The following is a 25746-nucleotide window of genomic DNA, read 5'->3' as shown; positions in this document are numbered from 1 at the left end:
TCTATCCCTGCCCCTGGAAAAGCCTTGAAATTCCTATTTTCCCCCACATTGGGTTGTAGTAGCATCTTTGTAATAGTAGACAAATTATTAGGAAAATTTCTGTTCTCTAACACAATTAGAGAATAGGGCAGCCTGGTTCTAGCAAACATTTTTCTTACTTGAAAGTTTTTATATGTACCATACTGGCTGTGCATGGTGGCTCACACTTGTAATTCCAGCACTTTGGGAGGCTGAGGCAGGAGGATTGCTGTTCTCAGGAGTTTGAGACCACTCTAGGCAACATAGGAGACCTGTCTCTAAAAAAATTTAAAAAATATGTATCATACAAAGTTGATTCAGAGACTTCAATCCTTTGTAAAATGTCTTTGACCTGTAAGTCTTAAGTTGAATGTCCTGTTTCTTCAGTGTTGCAGAAGGTCATGTAGAGTTTTGCAGGACCTCAGAATCATCATTGCCTTCATCAGTGCCCACTATAGCATCAAGTAGCAGTGTGAGGGGGTAAAAAGAACACTGGATTAGGAGTTGGTGGGCACCAGGCTTTTCCACAGACTAGATGGAGACCCTGGGCACACCACCTCCCCTCACTGTGCCTCCATTTCTACATAAATAAAATAGAGGATTGAACTACCTAATGTCAAAAGTCCAACAGTATTTCTGAGTCCAAGGATTGAAGGGCCATGCAGTCAAATTCCTTCATGGACAGCATGCTAGATACCAGCAAGCCTCCTCTTCATTTGGTGCTCACAGAGTGAATTTCTTAGCTTTCCCTGAAAATGTAAAAATTGCTTCAGTTGCCCATTCTCTGCCTTCCCTGCCTACCTCCCTTCCACTCATCCTGCATGACCAAAAAGAGCATTCCCATGGGGTGGTAGGCTAGAGTTCTGCTTTGGCTGGAAGTCTCTTGGGGATCGCCTGGTCCCCAGAGGCAGCAAGTGTGGAAGGCTAACAGACGCTTTTGTTTTATTCCCCCCTACAGCTGGTGGCTTCTATCGTGTTTATCAGCTTTGGTGTGATTGCGGCTTTTTGTTGTGCCATAGTTGACGGGGTCTTTGCTGCCAGACACATTGTGAGTATTTTTTCGTCCTGAGTTAAAGTAAATATGCAATACAAAAAGGCCCCACTGAATGTGTGCTGGATGTTCAGTCCTTTGCTTAGTGCCATGAGGGTTACATGAAAGGGAGAAGACATAGTCCCTTTTCTCAAGGAGTTGGCAGTCAAGGTGAAGACACCAATGGACACACGGACATCTAGAGAATGGGGTCTAAGCTGGGGGAACAAACTCCAAGTGCCATAGTGTCTTATCTTGGATTCCAGAGGTCAGAGAAGGAATTCAGTGGTGGTAGGGCTGGAGCTATGCCTTTGACATGTGGGTAAGATTTGAGAAGGCAAAGGGTCAGGGGAATTGCTTAGAACTAGTGTTGGGGGTAACGGGGTAGAGAGAGCGCACCAAGAAGCCACATGACTTATGGTCAATGCTGTCACCCAAACAGTCTATGAAATGGCATCTGAAGAAACAATTCCTGGGCAAGGGGAAAAACAAGGAATGCCAGAGAAAGGCCCTTTGCCTGATTTTCTTTCAGGACCAGGAATATAAATGTAGGCCCCTCTACCAGATCCATCCCTTCTGATTTTAGCTGAGATCAGCCATCTTTTTCATCATCTTTTTCTTCTTATAAAGTCAAATGACACATCAGTAACTTTAAACATCCATAATTCTACCACCCTAACTTGACAATTTTTATTGTTTTTGCATATTAGCTGCTGAGTATATACCTATTTTTGTAGCATAGTTGCAGTCAATCATAGTATGCATACTATTTTGTATTCAACAGAAGCCATCTTAATAACAATAATTCCTTGTTTTTGTGTAGTGCATTTAGCTTTTCAATGTGACTTCACATCTATTACCTCATTTGAGACCCACAGTAATCCTGTGATATATATAGGGCAGGCATTATTATCCCCATTTGACAAACAGTATTCACTCTGAGGCAGTCTCCATGGCAACATAGGCCTAGTGGCTAAGAAGCCTGCAGTAGATTTTGATGGCAGCATGAGCTAAAATGGCTTCCATTTCTCCCCTCTTCCTCTCACTCCTAATGTTGTTTAATAGCTTTATTGAAATATAATTCACATCCCATACAATTCACCCATTTAATGTGTATAATTCAATGATTTTTAATATATTTAGTATGTATCAGTTATTTATGTGCAACAATTACCACAGTCAATTTTAGATTTTCATCATCTTGAAAAGAAATCCCATAACCTTTAGCTTTCACCTCCATATTCCCCCATTCTCCCCAGACCCAAGCAACCACTAATATACTTTCTTTGTGTAAGGTATCCCTATTCTAGACATTTCATATTAATGGAATCATATAATATATATATATATTCTCTTGTCATTGGTTTCTTTCACTTAGTATAATGTTTTCAAGATTCGTTCATATTGTGTCAAGTACTTCATTCCGTTTTATGGACAAATAATATTCCGTTGTGTGGGTATACCACATTTTCTTTGTCCATTCACTAGTTGGTGTACATTTGAGTTGTTTCCACTTTTTGGTTATTATGACTAATTCTACTGTAAACATTTATGTACAGATTTATGCATGGATATATGTTTTCATTTTCATTTTCATTTTCTTTCTACCTAAGAGTATAATTGCTGGATCATATAGTAAGTATGTTTATTTGTTTGAGGAACTGCCAGAGTGTTTTCCAAAGTGGCTGCACTATTTTACATTCCCACCAGAGTGTTTGATGGGTTTAATTTTGCTACATACTCATCAACTCTCATTATTATTTGACTTTTGATTCCAGCCATCCTAGCGGGTATGAAGCAGTATCTCATTATGGTTTTGATTTGCATTTTCCTGACATTCCAATGTTTTTGATCATTGGCTCCAGTCAAAGGCAATGAGCAAAAATTCAAATTATATTTACTGGAAGTTTCCTCTAATGACCACTACTTGCCTCTGAGTCCAGGCCCTCTGTACCTCCTGCTGCTGGTGACCTGCAGTACAGCATTTGACTCAAGTATTTGGGGGTAAGACTGGATGAATATTTAAGAAAATCTTTCTGCTTATACTGTACCTGCTCTAAGACATTGGCTAGCCCTCATTGACACCCAGAGAGTTTTGAGGAAGGAGGCTTTATTAATCTATGATGGTATCTGTTGGCCAACTTAAATGAAAAGCACATTTGGACCCTAGCACAGCTTGGATGGGTGAGAGCCAGCTGTCCTATTGTTGAGGCCCTTTAACATCATCTTTCCCTGTTCCTTTGGCTTGGGTGAATATGAACTTCCTCTCAAGACCTCCCACCTTCTCACTCACCCCTCTCTATGTGTCTTGTGCCATTTCTCTTTTGTCTCATATTTCTTTCCTTTCCCCTCTCCCTAGTATAGCCATTAACTAGCTTGGAAAATCACTTTACCTTCTTGTACCATAGTTTCCTTTTCTTCCAAAGGGCTATAGTAGTAACCTACCTTTCAGGGTTAGCATGAACATGAAATTAAATAATGGGAATGGACATGCCCTAAGAGGGCCTGGCATAGAGCAGACACTCAACATAAAACAATTTCCTTTTCTACCCCTTCATGCCATAGTTGGTAGCCCTTCAGATTACAGAGGTTGCCAAGCCCTGGCTGAGTGACCTTTTCTTGCCTCCCAATTGCCTTGTTCTTGTTCCTCTTCTGGGCCTCAATGAAGAGTATCAGCCAGAGGCAGCAAATGGGCAACTATCACACGTCTGTCTTCATTGAGGGCACTTAGTGGCTGAATGCTTTTTGCAAAACCGGGAGGTGAGAAGGGCTATGACCAGCACATTAAGTCTCCTCTTCAGCAGGATAATTATGATAGCTACTCTGCCACTACCCAGACACCAAACGTGGACAATAAGCCCTTCCAGGTGTGAGCATGAACACCCTCATTCCTTTCCAGCTAGACTCCAAGCTAAGCTAACAGGGCAAGGTACTTTTAGAATATTGAGCAGGCAGGAGTTTCATGTAGAAGTAGCTAGCTGATGGAAAGTCCTAGAACCTTAATGGGGAGGCCGGCTAGAAGGCAGGAGGCATTTGAGTGCCAAGTACAAGAGATGATAAATCACATGTATGAGGAAAAGCAGCCACTGAGATGATCGGAAATGGTGAAAGAAGTGGGGGCAGAAGGGAAGGAGACAATACATAAATTCCCTCTGCCTGGGTACTTCTTCCAAACCCCAAGGTCAATTTGCATAAGTTGTTTGTCCCGTCCTAAGGTGCCTTTGGCAGAAGCCCCCTACCACTCAGGGGAGGTTTAGCATCAGTCCGGAAAGTGAACAGCAGCTCCTGCCTGGAAGCTTCCAGGCAGCCCTGGCTTGTGTCTATTGGTTCTACCCCAACCCCCATGCATGAGAGCTCTCTCTCATCAGGAAGCTGGCCAAGCCAGCAGAGTAAATCGACTGTCCTTGAGCCCCATGTTAGTTTTCTGAGGCTTGAACAGTGTTTTTGGAGTTCACTGACTTTATCTAATCTACGTAGTTGGGTGAAAATGGCTCACAGTTCAATTGAGTTAAAATCTACAGCAGCCTCAGGAGCTTCCCCTCCTCCTGAGGCTTACTTCCTGAGCTCTTCCTTCTGAAAATGATGCAGAAATGACAGCAAGAGGTACAAGTCAGCCAGCCATAGTCCCGTCCCCAGGTGATAATGAAACCTCATTGTTGGACTTGAGCTCTCTCCGCTTGAAAGTGTCATTTCATAATAACCTGGAGTTTTGCTTCTTGTTCCCTGGGGACTGTTTACAAGAAGACAAAGGCTGGAAGTAAAAGAAAACCAGAGAGGAAATTTCAAGAAGCCCATTTCTCAATCAGTTTCATAATTTCTCATTAACCAAGCAGTCTAATAGAAAGTAATTTTTAAAGTATTTTTGTCTAATCTTCACTCAGTCTCCCGTGACTTTCAGAAATTAACCCAATCTACTGCTTGCCTGCTTCTGTGTGTGTGTGTGTTCAAACCTTTTATTACCAAGTACAACACTTGCTGTTTTATTTTCCAAAGCCAAAACCCCTTTGGTTTGGTGTTTCCCTTTTCAGGATCTGAAACCACTCTACGCTAACCGGTGCCATTATGTTCCCAAGACATCACAGAAGGAAGCTGAGGAGGTGAGCCAGAATGAGGCTGCATGTCTTTACCTCCTGGGAAAGTCCCCTGTTCTGCCTGAAACATCCTTTCTTTTACTCCTTTTCATGGGCCTAAGGTTTATTTCTAGGTATGTATAGCTGATTTGTTCAGTGGGTCAGAGCACATTGCTAATCAGGCCATGGTCATAGGCTGGAGCCTCATGAGGCCTAATCAGTTTTACTTTGTTCTGTGGCCACAGGCTGACCCTCTGACCCCAGCCAGGAGCCTCCCCGTATGTAGCTTTGATCCTCAGGGGGACAGATGAGAGTACAGAGGCTACAGGACATGACCCTCCCCTATCTCTGTGGATGATGGTTCAGTTGCCTGAACTCAGTGCTCAGTTGGAATAAAAGTGGGAGCCCCACCAGGGCACTAAGGCCTGAACTACGGAGGCAGAGCCTGAGTTCCACACATAGGATGAGTCTGGAAGCCAAATGAGGGTAACTGAGAAGCCAGATCCACCTCTATGCTCTGGGGAGGCTGGGACTGTCAGCCTGGCCCCTCTCATAACACCTCCAAGAGGCCAGCCTAATAATGCTTGAGCATGCACAGATGAGTCTCTCTTCTGCCCCAAACAGCTCTCCTTATGTTCCATGTTGCCTCAAGCAGAGCTAGATGCAATGCGTAGTGAGGCAAAGTATGACTCCAGGTCATTTTTGGAGTGCTTTCATTTCAGTACACAATAATCCCTTCCCAACCCAGGGATTTCTCCATATGAAACTGTACCTAGGCTTCCAGGAATCTTGACAATTTTGTGCTCTATTAACGTCACATTGAAAGTCAATCATTCCCAAATAGTTAGAAAAATGGTAAACTTTCAGTTGGGAAGAGAAAAGGAAGGCAAGTGGATGTAAAATGGCCACTGCATTGCACAGCTTCAGGGGAAGCCATTTTACATAAAATACAATGTGAATGGGTGCCCTTGGAGTAAGGCAAAGCAGTCCTGCTCCAAAGGCACCATGGCAAATACTTTGATTATGTCTCTGCCATCCGCTTGACTCCTTTTTCTTTTAACAACCATAAATTTACTATTTCTCTCACTGTTCTCAGGTTAGATAGGAGGAATAGAAATGCATATATGATAACAGCTTATCTGAAAGGCAGTGAGAATTTGCATGAAGGACCCAATGTAGAAAAAAATGCCCATTTGCTATGAATATTCTCTATAACAAAGCAAGACAAATTTAGCAGCACTTCATTGCATCTGGATGGGAGAGAGAGCTGGACAATTTCTTGCTAACAAGAGATGGTAAATGAAATTCTTTTCCATTTTGAAAACCTTTTTGCTAACTCAAAATGTGTAAAATGTCATTGCTGTTCTCTAGATTTTGTTGTGATAGCTTTCTTGTGTTAATTTGGTGACTGTAAAAATATTAATAATGACTTCCGTAGGTTCACTTGTAACCCTGGTCCCCCTAACCCTATTTTTCCTATATAAGGTCATAAGTTCCTCAACCAAAAATTCTCCTTCCACGAGGGTTATGAGGAACCTTACCCAGGCAGCTAGAGAGGTACTATTGTACTTCAGAGTGCATGCGGCGGCCCCTCTGTCTTCCTTCCCACCTTACCTGCTTTCCTCCTGTACCCTGATTTTGCCTGCCCTCATATGCTCATTTCCTCCAGTCCATTTGCTCTTCCGTCTGTCCTTCCATCTGTCCTTCCTTCTCTCCATCTCCACCATTCAGGGATGGGGCACTGAGGGCTGTGGCTGAGGCTGGACATGAGCCCAGCTACACAGTGACTTGCCTCATGCACAAGTTCGGCCAGCTCCCTGTCCAGCCCCATCCCTCCCACACATTGGGTGTTCATTTCAAAGCCATCCTTACTGTCTCTGTCAGTCACTAACTCGCATTTCCAATCCCAGAGGGTCCTGCTTCCTATCCAATGCCAGCTCATCTCCTCACTGTTGTATACCGTCAGGTTAACTGCCCTCACCTCAGCCGTGAATTCTGCACACCTCGCATCCGGGGCAACACCTGCTTCTGCTGTGACCTCTACAACTGTGGCAAGTAAGTGTTGAGGCCCAGACACAGGAATAACGGTCTGACCACAATGGACACTAGAAGGGCTGAGGTTAAGGAAGGGTGCATTGTGGGAATTAGGGAAGTGGAAGACATTGATCTGTTAACAGATTTTGGCTAACAGACATTACTTGCCTTCTCTGTGCCAGGCATCATGCTAGGTACTTTCACATACTTGATCTCATTTAATTCTTACTTAGGATGTATGCAGAGTCATCCTCATTTTATAGATGAAGAGAGTGAAGTTCGGAGGAAACAGACAACTAGCCCAAGGTTACACAGAACTTGAAAATAATATGTATAGGATTCAAACTCAGCTCTGTCTATATCCAAGTTTAACAATGTTCAATAAATAGTTACTGAGTACCTTCTCGGTGCCTGGCTCTGTTCTAGACACTGAAGGTTCAGCAGCCAACAAAACAGAAGTCCTTTCCCCTGTGGAGCTTATATTCTAGTAGGGGAGACAGTCAACAAATACAGAAATATCTAATATAATGCCAGGTGGTGATCAGAGCTCTGAAGAAAAATGAAGCAGGAGAGGTAGATAGTGATGAGGGGTGTGTGTGTGTGTGTGTGCACGTGCACATGCATGCACACTCTATGTTAGATAGACTAGCCACAGAAGGCCTCTTTGAGCAGGTGACATTTGTGCAGACCTGAATGTAGTTGGGGGTGGGTGGGCAACCCAGGTAGATACCTGGAGAAAGAGTGCTTCAAGCAGAGGGAATAGCAAGTGCAAAGGTTCTGAGGCAGGAGCAGTTTTGGTGCTGGTTCTGCTACAGCCACTCTGGCTCTGTGCACTCTAAATTGCTAAAACATCCTTTATTCTTTCTTTCAAAATATATTTAGGTGCTAGGAATACAGAGATTGCCACTGAAGAGCTTGTAGACTAGTAAAGAGGATGGACATGTGAACAATCGATTGCAATATAATGTGATAAGTGCAGTGGGGATCAGTGGATGTGGTGGGGACTCTGGAGGCCCAATGAATGAAAGTCAGAGTTTGCCAGGAGGGAGCAGTGTCAAAGAGTAGGTGATACGGGAGCTGAGACTTACAGAATAAGTAGGGAATTAGGAGACAAACCAAAAGAAGATAAAGGTGGGAAGGATATTCCTGGTAGTTGTGAAGAGGTAGTGGGTGGAGGTAGTTACAGAAGGTGTGGTAGGAGGTAAGACAGAGGTGTAGCCAGAGATCAGATGATAGAGAGCTCATTGGCCATAGGAATGACTTCAGACTTGACCCTGTAGGCAATTGGGGGCCACTGAAGGGTACAGCATGGAAGATGGACTTGAGTGGTTGAGGAATGGAGGCAGCTAGGAGGCCACTGCAAGAGCGCAGGCCATAGAGAATGGAGCCTAGATCAAGTTGGAGACAATGCAACGCAGGGAATCATTTTAAGAGCAATTTAGAAGGTAGAATCAATAGGGATGTGTGAGTAGGTGATGTGCACAGTGAGTGAACACCTCTCCATGCAGGGTATGTCGACCAATGTTTGTCATGCATGTATTTCCTTCAGAATCTTAATGAAAGCGAACTGAGGGCCATAGGAGGGAGGGAGTAAGGGGAGGAACCTGCAGAGTGGGGCTGGATGGAGCTAGATTCAGAGGCAGCAGGTGGATGCAGCCCTCTCATCACTCACATTCCCTACTGTTGGTATTTTGGGGTCAGTTACTCTGGTTTAAGGATTAAGACTTGCCAGACTAGAGGCAGGGAGGAGAAGGCAGAGACCATACACCAGCCCTTTACCTTCTTTGCTTGTGCCAGTCTTGTTTCATTGGCAGTGGAGGAAGAGAAATTTACAGATTCAAATGAGGTTTAGGGATTGTCTGGGGAGTTCAATTATTTATGTTGTAATAATAACCATCACTTGTAAAGGACTTCCCTCCTTAGCAGCAATGATGAAGAGCTGGCTGTAACTGTACTTCCTCAGCCCATCCTCACAAAAATGATCAAAGAAATGTAACACGGGTCCTAGGGGAATTGGGGTTATTTTACTATCTTTCCTCTTGCCTCCCCTCATCCTTCCTTCCCCGATCTGTCTTTCCCTTTGTTTTTATCTCCTCCCTCTTCTCTCCCTCCTCCTACCATCCTTCTCCATTTTCCTTGGTGCTCTCCTCTCCTTTCCCATTTCATGGCCTCCTAGGGTGGTGCTGGGAGCTGGCCAGAACTGGGCCTGAGATCTCAAGGAGAGAGGAGGCCCACTGAGAGGATTGAGAAGTGATTCCTTGCAGACACACCTTTCTCTCTGTGACAGTGTGTTTCTGAAAAAGGTTTGAATACACAAAATCCTACTTTAAATTCCATTTGGCTGAGCCCTCAGATGAATTGTTTTTGAAAGTTGAGGCTCAAGTCCATTCTATGTTCCTGTCAATCTGAACTTCATAAAAATCGACTTCCTTACTTTCTTAAAGCAAGTTATACCAGAATAGTCTTCAAGGAATTTTATGAGGAGCTGTGCTAAACTACACACTCCCTAAGGGCAGGGAGCATGACTTAATCTTATCTATTCTTCCCTGGCCCCAGCACAGGGCTGGGCATGAGTAAAGAGCTGATGAAAAGGGAGTGATATTTGTTGAAAAGGAACAAAAAGAAGAACTCCCTTTTCACTGGGGAAAATAAAATATTGGACTAGGCAACTGAGAGGGGTCATGGGAACAGTCCTACTAAAGATCTTCAAGCCTAGAAATGTCTTTCACCTACCTAGTGCCTGTAAGCCAGCCCCGGACATCTCTCAAAGCCCTTTCCCAAGTCTGTAGTGCTAAGATTCCAAGGGCAAAGCCACTAGAAAAGGACTTCCTTAGCTTTTCCTGAGGAAACGGTCCCACCAGGCCATAAACCCAGGCTGAGACTGAAGAGGCGAGGGTCCCACAATAGAGGAAAATGCTTTTTCTTGACCTGGGGCTTTTTCCACCCAGAGCCAAAGAGACCTAAACTCAAGGCCTAAATATAGCTAGCAATAAGCATTCTGAGGCTTGGAGACTTTAATTTTGCCAAATGTGTGTTTGTTTTCCTCACACGAAGCCTATTTTTAATCAATTGCCAGCTCCTCCAGTCCATTTCCTGGAAAGGAGGCCAAGAAAAAAAAAGTGGGAACAAAAACATCAGGCAGTCATTTGTACAGTGCTACAGAAACAGAGTCTCTACTGTCCCCTCGAACCCACAGGCCTTCTTTGACGTCAGGGGTGTTGAGGTTTTAATACCAAACATAGATTATTCTATTTAGCCTCATGCAGGAAGGTGGCTTTCTCTAGGACACAGCTCCTCAGCAGTTGCCTTTCAGCGTACTTCAGGCTTTCACCTACTCACTCATCTTTGGAAAGGTCAAGTCACTATCACTGGTTTTCAGCGTGTGACCTAAAGGAAATGAAGTGATTTGTGAACAGCATCAGCTGGTAATAAAATGAAAGAAGATAGCCTACTTCCATTCACTCTTTTCTTCGACAAACTTTTCTTGAGCTCCTACTATGTGCTGGGGCTGTTCTAAAAGAATGGGCATCAATAAGACACAGCTTTGCCCTTAAGGAACTCAATTTGCCAGGGGGATTGCAGGGAGGGGGACTTAAACATATATGCAGAATGCATACAGCAGGAGAGAGACACATAGAGGCTGGCCATTGCCACTGCCCATCCACCAAGAATTGGTGAGTGTTCCAGGCCCTTATGGAAGAGCAGAAGGATGCCTTCCTGCCTTATCTAAGATCTTCTGCTGCCTACTTTGTTAAGTAGGAGGCTGAAACACAGAGAACTTATCCATTTCTCTAGGTCCACCCAGAATGTTGAGAGCAAGGGGGTAAAAGCCCACATTGGGTAATCAATCTCATGATCAATACAGTGATTAGTCTTTGCACTCAGTTACTCATTCACCGAGTATTTATTGATGACCTTTAATGTTTCTACCACTGTGCTAGGCAGTGAGAGAGACACAAAGGAATGTTAAGAGACGACCCTTGCCCTCAAGAGGTTGCGATTTTGACAGAGACATCATGTTGGCCTTGGCCTTGATTGTAACATTAGCACCAGCACAGTATTTAGCACTGATATGCTACCAATACATATTAGATTAAATAAATAACTGAATTATTGATATATACAAAGTGCCAAACTAAGAGGAATAGACTATGGGAGTCCAAGGAAAAAGCTAATGAATGGGTAGTGGCGTCTTTAAAGAAGGCACTATTGAAGCTTTGAGCAGTGAGAGAGATTAGGATAGGCAGAGAACAGAAAGCAATACCTTCAATGCAGGGGGAGAAATCTGAGCAAAGGTTTGGAATTAGTACCCAGCATAGCCAATGTGGGGCTTCTGTGGACTCCAGCCTGTCTGGAGTGTGTACTCCATTTTGGGGCTGGACTTTGACAGACTAAGGAATTTGAACATTCCCCTGAAGGTACTGGGGAGCCACAGAAGGGTTTCGATTAAGTGAATGACATATTATTAAAAGTGTTTTAGGAAGAGTAATCAGGCAGCAGTAGGGTCTGGCAGGACAGCCTTACAGTGATGGAGGCATGAGGATGTGAGCAGTGGGAATGCAAAAGGTGCAATTTCAGAGGAAGCTCTGCCCAGAGACTGAACCAAATGGAATCCTGAATCTCAAGCAGAAAAAAAAAAACACATTAATTTGCTAAACCCGAACCATATCTAAGAATTAGCTTTCTTTTCCTTCATGGTTCAGTGAAAAAAAAAAAAATTAAATGGCTGCTGGAACCACTCAAACTGAAACCAAGTATATATTATCTAAAATTATTGAATATTTTAAAACAAACTACTATCCTATTCCCATACTGTGGTTTGTGCCTACAAAGTCTTAATACTGGCCGGTCACAGTGGCTCACGGCTGTAATCCCAGGACTTTGGGAGCCTGAAATGGGAGGATAGATTGAGCCTAGGAGTTCGAGGCCAGCCTGGGCAACATGTCAAAACCGCATATCTACAAAAATTAGCTGGGCATGGCGGTGTGAGCTTGCAGTCCCACTTACTTGGGAGGCTGAGGTTGGAGGATCACTTGAGTCAAGGAGGTTGAGGCTGCAGTGAGCCATGACCATACCACTGCACTTCAGCCTGGGTGACAGAGCAAGACCCTGTCAAAAAAAAAAAAAAAAAAAAAAAAAGAAAGAAAGAAAAGGAAAGAAAAGAAAAGAAAAGAAGGAAAAAAAAGAGAAAAAACCCAACCAAACAAACAAAAAACAAAATAAAGTGTTAATACCTTTAAGAACAGGGTTCAAAGGTTTGAATTGTGTTGCCAGAGGCTGGCTCTTAGAAGGAACAAAATGTAGCTACATATTTTAGTGGGGGCTTTTATTATATGTTGGAGTACTGCTTTCATGCCTGCTGGCATTACATCCCCCAGGCTCAGAGAAGTTAAGTAAAGTAAGTAATCTAAGAGTAAGAAAGTAAGTTGCTAGAGTCAGCATCTGGTGACAGAGCATAGATGACAGAGCCAGGATTCGAACACAGTCTGACTTCAGAGTCAGCTATGGCATACTGCCTGCCTATATATACTACTAGCCCACCCTTGGTGTTTCAGGAGGCAGGCAAACATAATTTGGGGGATGTCAGAAGTTGACTCCCAAGCCACAAAGGTGCTCCTACAGTTCCACACTCACCCATACACACAGGTCTGTCATTTTCAGAGAATAGTCCTTGTACAGCTGTCCCTTTTGGGGGGCAGTAAATAATCTGTGCAACCTCCCTGCCCTATCCCCAGGGCCTAGTACAATGCCAGCTAATAGGAGACAATGTATTCTCATGCATGGGCTCTTGAGATATGCTCCTGAAAATACTGAAATCCAATTCAAACTCTTGATTAATTGAAACTCCCTTAAAATTCCACTATGGGCCAAGTGTGGTGGCTCACACCTGGAATCCCAGCACTTTGGGAGGCTGATGTGGGAGTATCACTTGATGCCAAGAGTTCAAGACCAGCCTGGCCAACATAGTAAGACTCTGTCTCTACAAAAAATATTTTTTAAAAAAATTCCACTACGGAAGCTTACTATTAAAAAGAGTGGGTCTCAAACATTGATGAGCTTGTTAACACAGATTCCTGACCCCATCCCCAGAGATTCTACCAGATTCAGTAGGACTGGGGCTGAGCCTAGGAATCTGCATGTTTAACCATCTCTCTTCCTCAAAGATACATGCACAGATACACGCAGAGACACCCACAGGCACACACAAATAACGCACTGATACAAACAGGCAGGCACACATAGACATAAACACAGATGATTCTGATGCAGTCTGCCCTGTAACCACACTGACTTCACCTCCTTAGAGAAACACTGACTTTAAAGAATCTGAAGATAAATTCATCTGTAAAGTTTAAGTCTTTTCATATGTGAATAATCCCTCTCTGATTCATTTTGGAGACCAATCTTTGATTGTTTTTCTTTTTTCTTTTTTGCATTCTTATAGCAGGGGAGTCACATGTAATAATCATCCTAATGCCAGGGCGTTTCGTTGTGACTTTAAGAACCATAGTGTTTTAGATTCATGATGAATTCCCGTGGCCAAGTTGTAAACTAGTTTGTGACATCCAGGAGGACAGGAACTTTCATTTAATTAATTCCACAGGTATTTATGTAACACCAACTGTGTGTCAAGCACAGCAGTGAGCAAAATGAACCAGTTCCTGCCCTCATGGAGCTCACGTTCAAGTTGGGGAGGCAGACAATAACGTAGTAGACACATCAGTAAGATATTTTCATATAGGAATGAATGCTACAGAGAAATTAGAAAAGGGTGATGTATTGCTTAGCTCGGGCTGCCATAACATGATACCATAGACCAGGTGGCTTAAACAATAGAAATGTACTTATTTCTCACAATTCTGGAGGCTGGAAGTCTAAGATCAGAGTGCCAACATGGTCGAGCTCTGGTGAGGGCTCTCTACCTGGCTTGTGCCACTTCCCCTCTGTGCTCACAGTGGCCTTTCCTTTCACATTCAAGTAGGGAGGGAGGGAAAGAAAGGCGGGTGGGGGGGGCGTAGAGTAGGGAAGTCAGGGGAGAAGGCAGGAAGAAGAGGAGGAGGAGGAGGAGGAGAGCGAGATCTTCCTTTTCTTATAAAGCCACCAATCCTATCCGATTAGGACCCCACCCTTGTGGCCTCATTTAACTTTAATTATCTTCTAAAAGCCCTATCTAAAAATACGGTCACATTGGGGGATAGGGCTTTAACACATGAATTTGGAGGGACAAAATTCATTCCACAGCGGATAATGTGATAGAGAGCGACAGGGCTGGGAAGGGGTGTCTTTGGACAGAGTGGTCAAGAAAGGCCTCCCCACGGAGGCGACTTTCAGGTTTTGTGTAGCAACTCAGCTTTAGTTCTTTACCAGGACATTGGTTTTTGTTTATTTGTTTGTTTTTTTGTTTGTTTCGTTTTGAGAGGGCACACACTGAAGTCTTTGAAGCCTGAATTCAGGTCCCAGTTCTACCACTTATGACTTGGGCAAGTTCTTTAACTTCTCTGTGCTTCACTTTCTTCGTCTGTAAAATGGTCATGATGATAGTCCCTATTTGATAGAATACTGTAAGGATTTGCAGAACTTTCTGCAATGATGGAAATGTTCTGTAATCTGCTCTGTCCAGTATAGTAAACACTAGCCACATGTGACTATTGAGCACTTGAAATGTGGCTGGTGAGACTTACCAACTGAATTTTTCTTTTTGCTTAATTTTACTTAATTTAAATTTAAATAGCCACGTGTGGCTAGTAGCTACCACATTAAACAGCACAGATTTAATGAATTCACATATGTAAAATGCTTAGCACTCTGCCTGGTACATAGCAAATGTCAATAAGTGCTGTCTAGGATTAGTGTTAGTGATGGTTACAAGTATTTTTCTGGCAGGTAGGAGGTTTTTTTCGGGGAGTGGGGATAAGCAATCACACTTTGATTTATTATAGTACATGGCTATGATGTCTCTTACTGTAGCTCCCCACCTGCCCACCTGTCTTTTCACTGAGCTGTATGGTAGCCCAATCCCAGGGTTGGGGAGGGGGCCGGGGAGGACAGCCTGCTCCCTGGGGACTGACTGGAGCATGCTCCTCCCTGTCCAGCCGGGTGGAGATCACTGGTGGGTACTACGAATACATCGATGTCAGCAGTTGCCAAGATATCATCCACCTCTACCACCTGCTCTGGTCTGCCACCATCCTCAACATTGTTGGCCTGTTCCTGGGCATCATCACTGCCGCTGTCCTTGGAGGCTTTAAGGACATGGTAAGGAAAGAATTGACTTTGCATTTCACAGTGGCCCCTGTTGGGGATAGGGGGAAGGCTAGGCAGTTGGAGGAAATGCAGACACATGTTTTGAAGGGAAGAATCAGAAGCAATTGCTTCAAGGATGTAGCTGCCTTCAAATGTCTCAAGTTGAAGGAGCCAGGTAATGTCATCAGTCTGCAAATATTTCTTTTTATACACAAATTACCTGTGTTCTGGAGGCACCTTCTGGGGGTGGGGGGTAAAAGGAGGAAGGGGTGTTCTCAGTTCCCCCATTGCACTATGTAAACATAGTCTTTTATAGCCCCACCCCACACTTTCAGTAAAATTTTTTGGGAATAGTTTTCCCCTAACAAACTTTGGGAGAGATGGAAGGAAAGGTTATTTTAGCTATACGTAGGATTAATGCTAGTCTTCCCCTCCCCAGGTATTTCATCCTGAAGTTTCTTCAGAAAGAGCATCTGGGCTCTTTTCTGTTTGCATTCACAGAGCCAGCTCTAGGCTAAGTTGCTTGCCAGGTCTTGCCTTCAACTTGGACCTCAACCTCAGCCTCCCCACTTTCCATTCTTTCTTTCCAAATCTTTTCTATTTTTGTATGTGTGTCTGCAAAGGCACAGCAGGACTCAGCATTCAGTAGGTACTCCATATAGTAGGCTTCTTTTTTTCCTTTCCTTCTAAGGCATTTCTAAGCATTTATTTGCTTATTTGATAAACCTAGATCTCTAATTATGGAGATAATAGCTTTGAGTTATGGTTATCAACCTGGCTTCATATAAGAATCACCTGCCCAGCATGGTGGCTCATGCTTGTAATCTGAGCCCTTTGGGAGGCCAAGACAGGAGGATTGACTAAGCCCAGGGGTTTGAGACTAGGCTGAGCAACAGCCCCTGTCTCTATTAAGAAAAAAACAACTTTTTTTTAATTAGCTGGGTGTAGTGGCATACCTGTAGTCCCAGCTACTTGGGAGGCTGAAGTGGGAGGATCACTTGAGCCCAGGAGGTTGAGGTTGCAGTAAGCCATGATCGCACCACTGCACTCCAGCCTGGGTGACAAAGTGAGACCCTGTCTCTAAAAAAAAAAAAAAAAAAAAAAAAAAAAAAAATGCTTGGGCTCCTTCTCTAAAGATTCTGATTTAATTGGTCTAAATTGAAGCCCAGGCATCAGGTTTTTTTTTGTTTGTTTTTTGTTTTTCTTTTAAGCTCCCAGGTAATTCTGATCTGCAGCCATGATTGAATACCACTGCTTTAAAAATGAACGTTCCACATCTGTTTATGGAATTATTTTGTGCCTAAGAGGGACTTTACTTTGACCCCAGAAATTAGCCCCTAGGCCCTTGGCTGTTTCTGTCAGATTTTGGGGTCCCTGAAGAACAGAAACCTGAAAGGCAGTTTGTAATTTGATCCTGGACTGTCAAAAGGATGAATGTTGGAAAGTGAAAGGTGGGGTAGGACAAGGGAAAAGAAAGAAACTGTCGTTTTGGATTGCAAGTCTCCAGCAGTACTGGGCTGACTGGAAGTATTAAGTGTTCCTGCTAGTGACTCTAAGTCAAGAGAAATCCTTTCCTGCCCATCTGCACTCTGTCTTTCTTCTTCTTTTTTTATTTTTTATTTTGAGACAGAGTCTTGCTCTGTCCCCCAGGCTGGAGTGCAGTGGCGCGATCTCGGCTCACTGCAAGCTCCGCCTCCCGGGTTCACGCCATTCTCCTGCCTCAGCCTCCCGAGTAGCTGGAACTACAGGCGCCCGCCAACACGCCCGGCTAATTTTTTTTTTTTTGTACTTTTAGTAGAGACGGGGGTTTCACCGTGTTAGCCAGGATGGTCTCGATCTCCTGACCTCGTGATCCGCCCGCCTCGGCCTCCCAAAGTGCTGGGATTACAGGCTTGAGCCACCGCGCCTGGCCTCTGTCTTTCTTCTTTCTCTCCCTCTCTCATCCGCACATTTCTCATCCCAGCTTCCCTCCCGGGACTCTGGAATGCCCAAGCACTAACAAGTAGGGGAAACATCAACAAAGGTGGAGCCCCAGGAGGGAAAAGGATTTCCTGTAAATTTGGCCTTGAGGAAGCTTTTAGGTTAGAGAGCTGCAAAAAAGCTGCTTCTGGGTCGGGGCTTCTTTGGAGAAAAGAATGCCCTTTGTTCTTGGAGACTTTCCCTAGGGGGCAGATGAAAGTACAGGTATTGTGTGGAATCTCGGCAGCTTTGGCTGGAAGAGAAGCTCCCAGGTTTCGCGAGTTGAGGAGATGGGACCTCAGGATGGGTGTTAAGAGTTCTCTAAATTGTCCCTAGAGCTTTCAGGCTTGGATGGCAGAGATACCTTGATGCACAAATGGAGTAGGTGGTAGCTACTTGGTAGGCTCTGTGGGGTGCCTGTAAGGCTTCCCCCTCTCCAATTTTACCCTACTGTGGGCGCTGAAACTGCCACCATGTTTTATTCCTTACTTTAAGATAAGCATTGTCCTTTTTCTCCTTGTCCACTTTCAAAATGCATGTATTAAACAAAGGAATAGGCTAGTAGGCCACAGAGGTGTTTATACTTTAAGTACTAATCTCTCACTCAGCATGAAGGATTTGATAAGACCCTTTTCCATGATGATGGAAAGAATTGGATTTTGAAGGCAAAGAGCATCTGAGGAAGACAGAGAGAGTGGCTAGATGGACACTTTCAAGAAATCTCTGGAAGTTGGAAAGAAGGGAGGAGTAGGAAGATGATATGCTAAGGAATACAACCCTGCCAAGCTTTTAGCCTTAGCTTTAGTCCCCTGTTTTCCCTCACTGTGCCCCTTAAAAAAAAATTGAGGTGGGGCCAGGCGCGATTGCTCACGCCTGTAATCTCAGGACTTTGGGAGGCCGAGGCGGGTGGATCACTAGGTCAGGAGATCGAGACCATCCTGGCTAACACAGTGAAACCCCGCCTCTACTAAAAATACAAAAAATTAGCTGGGCGTGGTGGCGGGCGCCTGTAGTCCCAGCTGCTCGGGAGGCTGAGGCAGGAGAATGGTGTGAACCCGGAAGGCGGAGGTTGCAGTGAGCCGAGATCGCGCCACTGCACTCCAGCCTGGGCAACAGAGCAAGACTCCGTCACAAAAAAAAAAAATTTGAGGTGGAAGTCACAAACATAAAATTGATCACTTCAAAGTGTACAATTCAGTGACATTTAGTACACTCACAATGTTGTGCAATCATCATTTCTGTCTAGTTCTAGAACTTTTTCATTACCTGAAACCTGTACTCATTAAACAATCACTCCTTGTTGCCCCTTCCCTGAGGCCTCAGCAACCCCTAATCTGCTGTCTGTCCCTATGGATTTACCTATTACAGGTATTTTCTATAAATGGAATCATGCAATATTCGAACTTCTGGGTCTGGCTCCTTTCACTTATATTTTTTTGTTTTTAAGATTCATCTACCTTGTAGCATATATCAGTGCTTTGTTTCTTTTTATGGCTGAATAATATTCCATTGTATGGATAGACCACATTTTGTTTACTTTTTATCCATCGATGTACATTTGGGTTGTTTTCACGTTTTAGCTACTGAGAATAGTGCTGCCATGAACAATCATGTACAAGTACTTGTTTGATTACCTGCTTCCAATTCTTTTTCCACCTATGGGTGGAATTGCTGGGTCATTTGGTAATTCTATGTTTAACTTTTTGAGGAGCTGCCAAACTGTTTTCCACGGCAGCTGTGTCATTTTACGTTCATACCTGCAGTGTGTGAGGGTTCCAATTTCTCCACATCCTCACCAACACTTTCTCAAAAAAATTATAAACATTCTAGTGGGCACAAAGTGGTATCTTGTTGTGGTTTTGATTTGTACTTCCTTGCTGGCCAGTGATGTTGGGCATCTTTTTATATGTTTGTGTGCAATTTCTATGTATATCTTCTTTGGAGAAATATCTATCAAGTTTTTGCCCATTTTTCATTTTCCAAACAATATTCAAGATTGTTAAACAAAATTTTAAAGTATTATAAAATGTTTAATTTTCATCAGCTTCAAGGTTTATGTTACCCCCAAATTTTGTATATAACTGAAGTTTCAAATCCACTAACACTCACTGAATTGATACCACTCTAGATTCTAAGGCATCAGTTTCTTCTTACCAATTTTTCTTTGCCTCTTCTAACATTTCTTGTGTTTCATCTTGAGAATGGCTAATGAAAACATCACCAATTTGATAAGGTATCATTAAGCAGTCATCATCTGCAAGCATGATGTCATTGCAAACAACTTCTAAATGTGGAGTTGTTTCCTTTTAACTTCTGTTTCTTCCTTCAGCTCTGTGATTCCACTCATATTCCTTGCAAATTTGTTTACCTAATGCTGATCTTCAAAAGTAGAATTGAAATTTTCTGCAGCCTGTAAACAATAGTACTAGTAGCACCTACCTGTGGACTTTTAAGGGCTGATGTGATAACCCAGGTAAAGTGCATGTATTAGTCCATTCTCACACTGCTATAAAGAACTGCCCGGCTGGGTGCAGTGGCTCACGCCTGTAATCCCAGCCCTTTAGGAGGCCGAGGTGGGCAGATCACGAGGTCAGGAGTTTGAGACTAGCCTGGCCAACATGGTGAAACGCTGTCTCTACCAAAAATACAAAAATTAGCCGGGCATGGTGGTGCATGCCTGTAATCCCAGCTACTGGGGAGGCTGAGGCAGGAGAATCACTTGAACCTGGGAGGTGGAGGTTGCAGTGAGCCGAGATCGCGCCATTGCACTCCAGCCTGGGCAATAGAGTGAGACTGCATCTCAAAAACAAACAAACAAACAAAACAAAACAAAACAAAACAAAAAAAAAACTGCCCAAGACTGGGTAATTTATAAAGAAGAGAGGTTTAATTGACTCAGCTCTGCATGACTGAGGAGGCCTCAGGAAACTTACAATCATGGCAGAAGGAGAAGCAGGCACATCTTACATAGCAACAGGCGAGAGTGCATGTGAAGGAAGCAAAGGGGGAAGATCCCCTTATAAAACCATCAGATCTCGTGAGAACTCACTCACTATCATCAGAACAGCAGCATGGGGGAACCACCCCCATGATCCAATCACCTCCCACCAGGTCTCTCCCTCAACACCTGGGGATTACAGGGATTACAGTTCAAGAGGAGATTTGGGTGGGGACACAAATCCAAACCATATCAGTGCATCAAGTGAGTAAAAGCCAACCTCAGTCAATGGGACCTTCAGTTTCCCACACCCTAAGGACAAGGCCCAGGCTGCAGGGTCCTCATGCTCCCCAGAGGCACCCTCAGTACTGAGAGAGGTGCCCAGAGCCCTCCATGGATTCTGGCCTGGGGACCCCCTGCCTCAACAAGCCAGGTGCCTAAGCAAATGCTCAGGGCCCTGGGTGCAGACAGGGCTCCCCACGGAGCAGCTATAAGGGCTGGGGGCCTCAGTCTTGGGCCCCACACTGAGCTTCAGAGCTGGGCACCCCCAGCATCCCACACCCTCCACTCCCCTGCTGTGGCTGAGACCTGGCCACTGACCAAGAATCCTGCCCATTTTAAAATCTGTTTTGTTGTTGTTGATTTGTAAGAGTTCTTTAAAAATAGTGGATACTAGACCATTATCAAATATGTGATTTGCAAGTACTTCCTCCCATTCTGTGAGTTGTCTTTTCACTTTCTTGATAGTGGCCTTTGATGCACAAAAGTTTTTAATTTTGATGAAGTGTCATTTATCTATCTTTTCTTTTGTTGCTTGTGCTTTTAGTGTTATATCTAAGAATCTATTGCCAAGCTCAAGGCCATAATTTCCACATTTTTGTCTAAGAATTTTATAGTTTTAGCTGTTACATTTAGGGCTTTGACACATTTTGATTTAATTTTTATATCTAGTATAAGTTAGGGGTTCAATTTCATTCTTTTTCATGTGGATATCCAGTTTTCCCAGCACATCTGTTGAAGACACTGCTCTTTCCCTACTTTATGGTCCTAGCAACCTTGTCAAAAATCAATTAACTGCAGATATATAGATTTGTTTCTGCATTCTTAATTTCACTGTTATCTTTGATATCTTGAGGAAAAAATGGGTTTGCTGATGGTCTGTCCTGATAGCGGCAATAATGGCCCCTAACCCTCTACAAAGTGCTTTTGCACAGTTAATCTTCACTATTACTACCTCGTGAGGTAGGTATTACTGTCTCTGTTTAACAGGTGAGGAAACAGTCCAAGAGGGGTCAAGTGACTTGCCCAGAGCTGAGTAGCAGAACTGGGACTGGAGCCCAGATTTGTCAAATGCCAGAGCCTTTGCTCTTTCTGTTCCATCCCAGCTGCCCCTGACTAACAATTGGATAGCCCTTTCTGGTTCTATGAGTGTCTTAACAGATATTACCTCCTTTGTTTAGTTGATTTAATTAAAAAATTAAAAGCAAGTTGTTTCCACCTGTTGGGAGCTTCTTTCACAGTACGGAAGGAGAGCAAGGGAAGTACCGAGCATTATCAAATGTCAATCCTGGGAACTCTATCAAGGACCAGGGCAGAAAAAAAATGAAAGCAAAGATCCGGGGAGAAGATCTTTGATTCATGAGATTAGAGAACACCAGTGGGGGCACAGATAAGGATACCAAGGAGGAATCACTGCCTAGATCACTCTATTAAAATAAGACCATGGTGTAAAAAGTCCAGGAACATCATTCAGGTGAGCCTAAGTAAAATCCTTGGCCTACATCCAAGTGTGGTTGGTGACTTGTGATGTGCCTCTCCCTGAGTAGAGTCCCCGGGGTCTGCAGGGAGGCCCAGGGGTGCTGGCTGATGAAAGCCATTTCCAGAGAGAGAGGACAAGAGCCGAGGGCTGTGAGCTGGCAGCCTTCAATGGAATCAGCTAGGAACCACCATTTCCAAAGTTGTGGGATCATGAAAGGAACCCTGACAAGAGGTGCTTGGTGAAAAAGATCTTAAAGAAACGTTTGAAGAAGTGTTTTTGACCAAAGATATGAGGATTTGAGATGAATTTTTAAAAAGTGAATATATCTTTCCATTTTATTCTAATTGGTATCGCTGGTTTAGAGTAAACTGGAGAGGGAAAAAAAGTAGCATTCTTTCCAAAGTCCACAATCATTGTCTCAGAATAGACTCAGTTTTGTCCAGGCAAGATTGCTTTCACCATTTCCTGTGCTACCTAGTAACCTTTTGTGTTCCTGGAGCTCAGAATGCTATTGATCAATAATCGGGGAGCAGGGCGGGCGTCTCACAACGTAAGCCCCAGAATTCTAACAGAAATACACATACACACACACACACACAAACACACACTCCTATACATGCACACAAATAGAAACAGGGCCCAGATTTATTGTAAAATCAGATTTATTGATTTAAAATATAACCACACTACTATTTTGGCCCATCTCTTTTGCCCCATCCCTGACTAAGTCTTCACTCCATTCCCCATTCCCTCTTCTTCCTTCTCTTGCTGGCTTGTCCATTTTCTCTATATCCTCTACCCCTGCCTGTCTTCTCTTCAGAGACTTTCCTATACCCATTTAATCTTACTCTCATGTTTCTTCTGTGTTGCCTTCTCTAAATAGTCAACTTCCTTTCAAATATTGTCTAGACCCTTGGCCTTGCTGAACACACAAAAACTTTTATATAGTTTACATTGCATGATTGTTTCTCCACAGTTAGGCTTAATTTATTTAGATAGAAGAGCTGGTTTCATTTTGCAAGAGCTGGAGGGTGTGTTTTTAATTGACAGAATGCCAAAGGAACATGATTTCTGGTACTTCCCCAGAGACAGAATTTCTTTTCAGAATTCTGGTGGAGAGGTAAGGGCATTTCTGAGTAAATGTAAAGCAAGCCAGCCCTTGGAATGGTCAAGATCTCAGCCCTCTTTCACACATTAAAGAGGCCGACAAACATTTATCTGGCTGTCTGTTAGCTGCATTATGACTGAGGTTTGTAGCTCTTCAAACCTCCTAGAGATGTAAACAGTAACCCACTCCAAGGAAGAGAGCAACAGAACTGTGTTGAAACTTGCTGGAAGGGAGTTTCCCCCTGCCAACACCCTAACATGGTTGCCTTTGTGACTGCCAAAGCCTGCCTACACATTTTCATCACTTGAGAGGAAGCTTCTGCTTCTCTGTTAATGTGCTGTAGATATGTTCCAGAAGGAAGACACATTGATTTTTCAGACAGCTCTCAATTATACACATGAATGGGGGAGGTATTGATGACATGGAAGATGGAAAAATCATTTACCCCACACCTTGACCCATGTGGCACAAAGCACAGTCCTACTTGGGAACTAATGAGTAGTGGTAACTTCCTTTAGCAGTGCTTTGGCTCTGATGAGAGCAGGGCCTCCATTCTGGACAAGGTTAGCTTTAACCCTTGAAGGGCTACACACACCACCATGTTGTGAAAAGGATATAAAATTATGTCTGCATCGTTTTATTTGAAAAAAAAAGGGGGGATCAATATATTCTTCTTCTTAGTCTTTCATGGCTTCTATGCACTGCTAGGATTTTGCCTCTACTCTACAGGGCTGATGAGAAATGAATACCCTTCATGTCTTCAGGAGACCCCCTTAGCAAGGTTGGGATCTCTAAGAATCCTTACAACTTTTACAAATTCTTTGTGATTGAACACACTCTGTCACAGCAAGAACACTAGCTTGTTCGGCCTTGTCTATTTGATGTTTTGCATTTTGAGTCTTATTTTTTCTTTTTAGTTCTTGTTTTTAAAAATCACACAAATAATTTCAACTTTTCTATAGGTTTAAATTTTTCAAGTTAAAAAGTTTGGGGAAAATGACACAATACAAATTAGTTGCAAACATTTTGACATATATAGTAGAAAGTTAAGAATCCCTGTATACCTCCTAATTCTACTCCCCTCCCCAGAGATAAACCACAGTTAACAGTTTGCTATGCATCCTTCCAGGTTAATTTCTTTGCATTTACAAACATACATACATGTATTAATTTTGGGGGTCTTTTTTTAAAACATAAATTGGGGTCATGTTATATTAATATAACATAATGGCTTTGAAAACATAAAAATATATCCTAGACAACCTTCTCTAAATAGGTCCACATCATTGTTTATCAATAGCTGCATGGTATTCCATAGTATAGATGTACTAAGTTTATTTAACCATTCTCCTAGCGATGACTGTTTATGTTGTTTCTAATTTGTGTTTTTCTACAGAACCCAACTCTCCCAGCACTGAACTGTTCTGTTGAAAATACCCATCCAACAGTTTCTTACTATGCTCATCCCCAAGTGGCATCCTACAATACCTACTACCATAGCCCTCCTCACCTGCCACCATATTCTGCTTATGACTTTCAGGTATGTTTTGGGAGAAAAAAGAACCCTCTATTACCCTTGCTCTCACTCATGCTCTCTTGTTCTCTCCCTAAATTCAATTATGGAACCTTTCCATTGTCTGCATATGTATGAGGTAGCCATGCATCTCCCTAATGGCCAGCAGCCTGTGGGTGCTAGCTTAAGGACTGTGTAGACAGGCAATGATGGCAGAGATGGGCAGGTGGAAGCTGCCCAAGAGAAGAAACAGAGGGATGGAAGAAAAAGGGAGAGAGGGAGGTAGGATCAAGGTATCCTAAATTGCCTTGAACTACACCAAGGAGAAGATAAGCTAGTTGGGAAATGGCAGCTCATTAGTACGCTACCATGGGCCCCCATGCAACAGTGGCTTTTTCCATTCCTCTGATATGGGGAGAGGCCTAATCCTGCTCCTTAACACAAGGGCATTCTGAGCCACGCGAGGGTTTGAATCAAACCTGTAATGAGGAAGAAGTCCCATTCTTTTTCTCCAGGCTTCCTAACTAAGACTACACAGAGTATTTTTATAACACCCCTCCCCCTTTTGCCCTGTTATCACGTAGGTCAGAAATAGTGTTACCAAATTTGCACTTTCCCCTTTTCCTTTTGAACCGTGACTACTAGTAGAAAAACAGAACCAAAAAAGGCACTTACTTAAAAGGAATTCATTGCATGCAGAACGCTGAACTAGACACCTTGGGCAAACAAGTGAAATGGTCCTTTAAGTATGTATAATGATTATAAACCCTTGACCATAGAAGAGCAAGGTTACACTAAAATCTAGTTAATTCAAACTTTAGAGACCAAAGGAAATACCTTTTAAAGAAGGGAAACTCATAATAAATTTGCTTCTATTGATCAAGAGACCATGAATGTTCCATGGGGACATAAAAGTACGACTATCTGGGGTACTTCCAATTAACCACCCAGTTTGGCAATACAAAGTCCTTGGGCAACCTAATTTCAACTTCAGTTTGGCAAAATAATTGAAACTTAAAAGTCTGATTAAGTTGAACAAAGTGTTGTTGTGTTTGGTTTAGATACCGTTCAGA

The 25746-nt window shown here is 43.2% G+C and overlaps 1 protein-coding gene and 1 pseudogene across 3 annotated transcripts in view; one reads left to right on the top strand and one right to left on the bottom strand.

The window, feature by feature from the left end:
• Positions 1 to 25746, top strand: part of TMEM255A (transmembrane protein 255A) — a 52687-nt gene that overhangs the window by 18381 nt on the left and 8560 nt on the right. The window contains exons 4-9 of one of the 3 annotated variants that reach the window (XM_055267691.2): positions 977 to 1066; positions 5077 to 5145; positions 6604 to 6675; positions 7085 to 7173; positions 15246 to 15408; positions 24557 to 24700. In XM_055267691.2, coding sequence (XP_055123666.1) covers positions 977 to 1066; positions 5077 to 5145; positions 6604 to 6675; positions 7085 to 7173; positions 15246 to 15408; positions 24557 to 24700 — 627 coding nt within the window. The remainder of the gene's footprint in view (positions 1 to 976; positions 1067 to 5076; positions 5146 to 6603; positions 6676 to 7084; positions 7174 to 15245; positions 15409 to 24556; positions 24701 to 25746) is intronic. The other 2 variants (XM_055267692.2, XM_055267693.2) reach the window with 2 other exon arrangements.
• LOC129476344 (prefoldin subunit 4-like) lies at positions 19386 to 22170 on the bottom strand (annotated as a pseudogene).

The sequence above is a fragment of the Symphalangus syndactylus genome, chromosome X, assembly GCF_028878055.3.
Source record: "Symphalangus syndactylus isolate Jambi chromosome X, NHGRI_mSymSyn1-v2.1_pri, whole genome shotgun sequence".
Lineage (NCBI taxonomy): Eukaryota > Metazoa > Chordata > Mammalia > Primates > Hylobatidae > Symphalangus > Symphalangus syndactylus.
The sequence above is the reverse complement of the archived record's forward strand: the minus strand, read 5'-3'. Positions and strand labels throughout refer to the sequence as shown.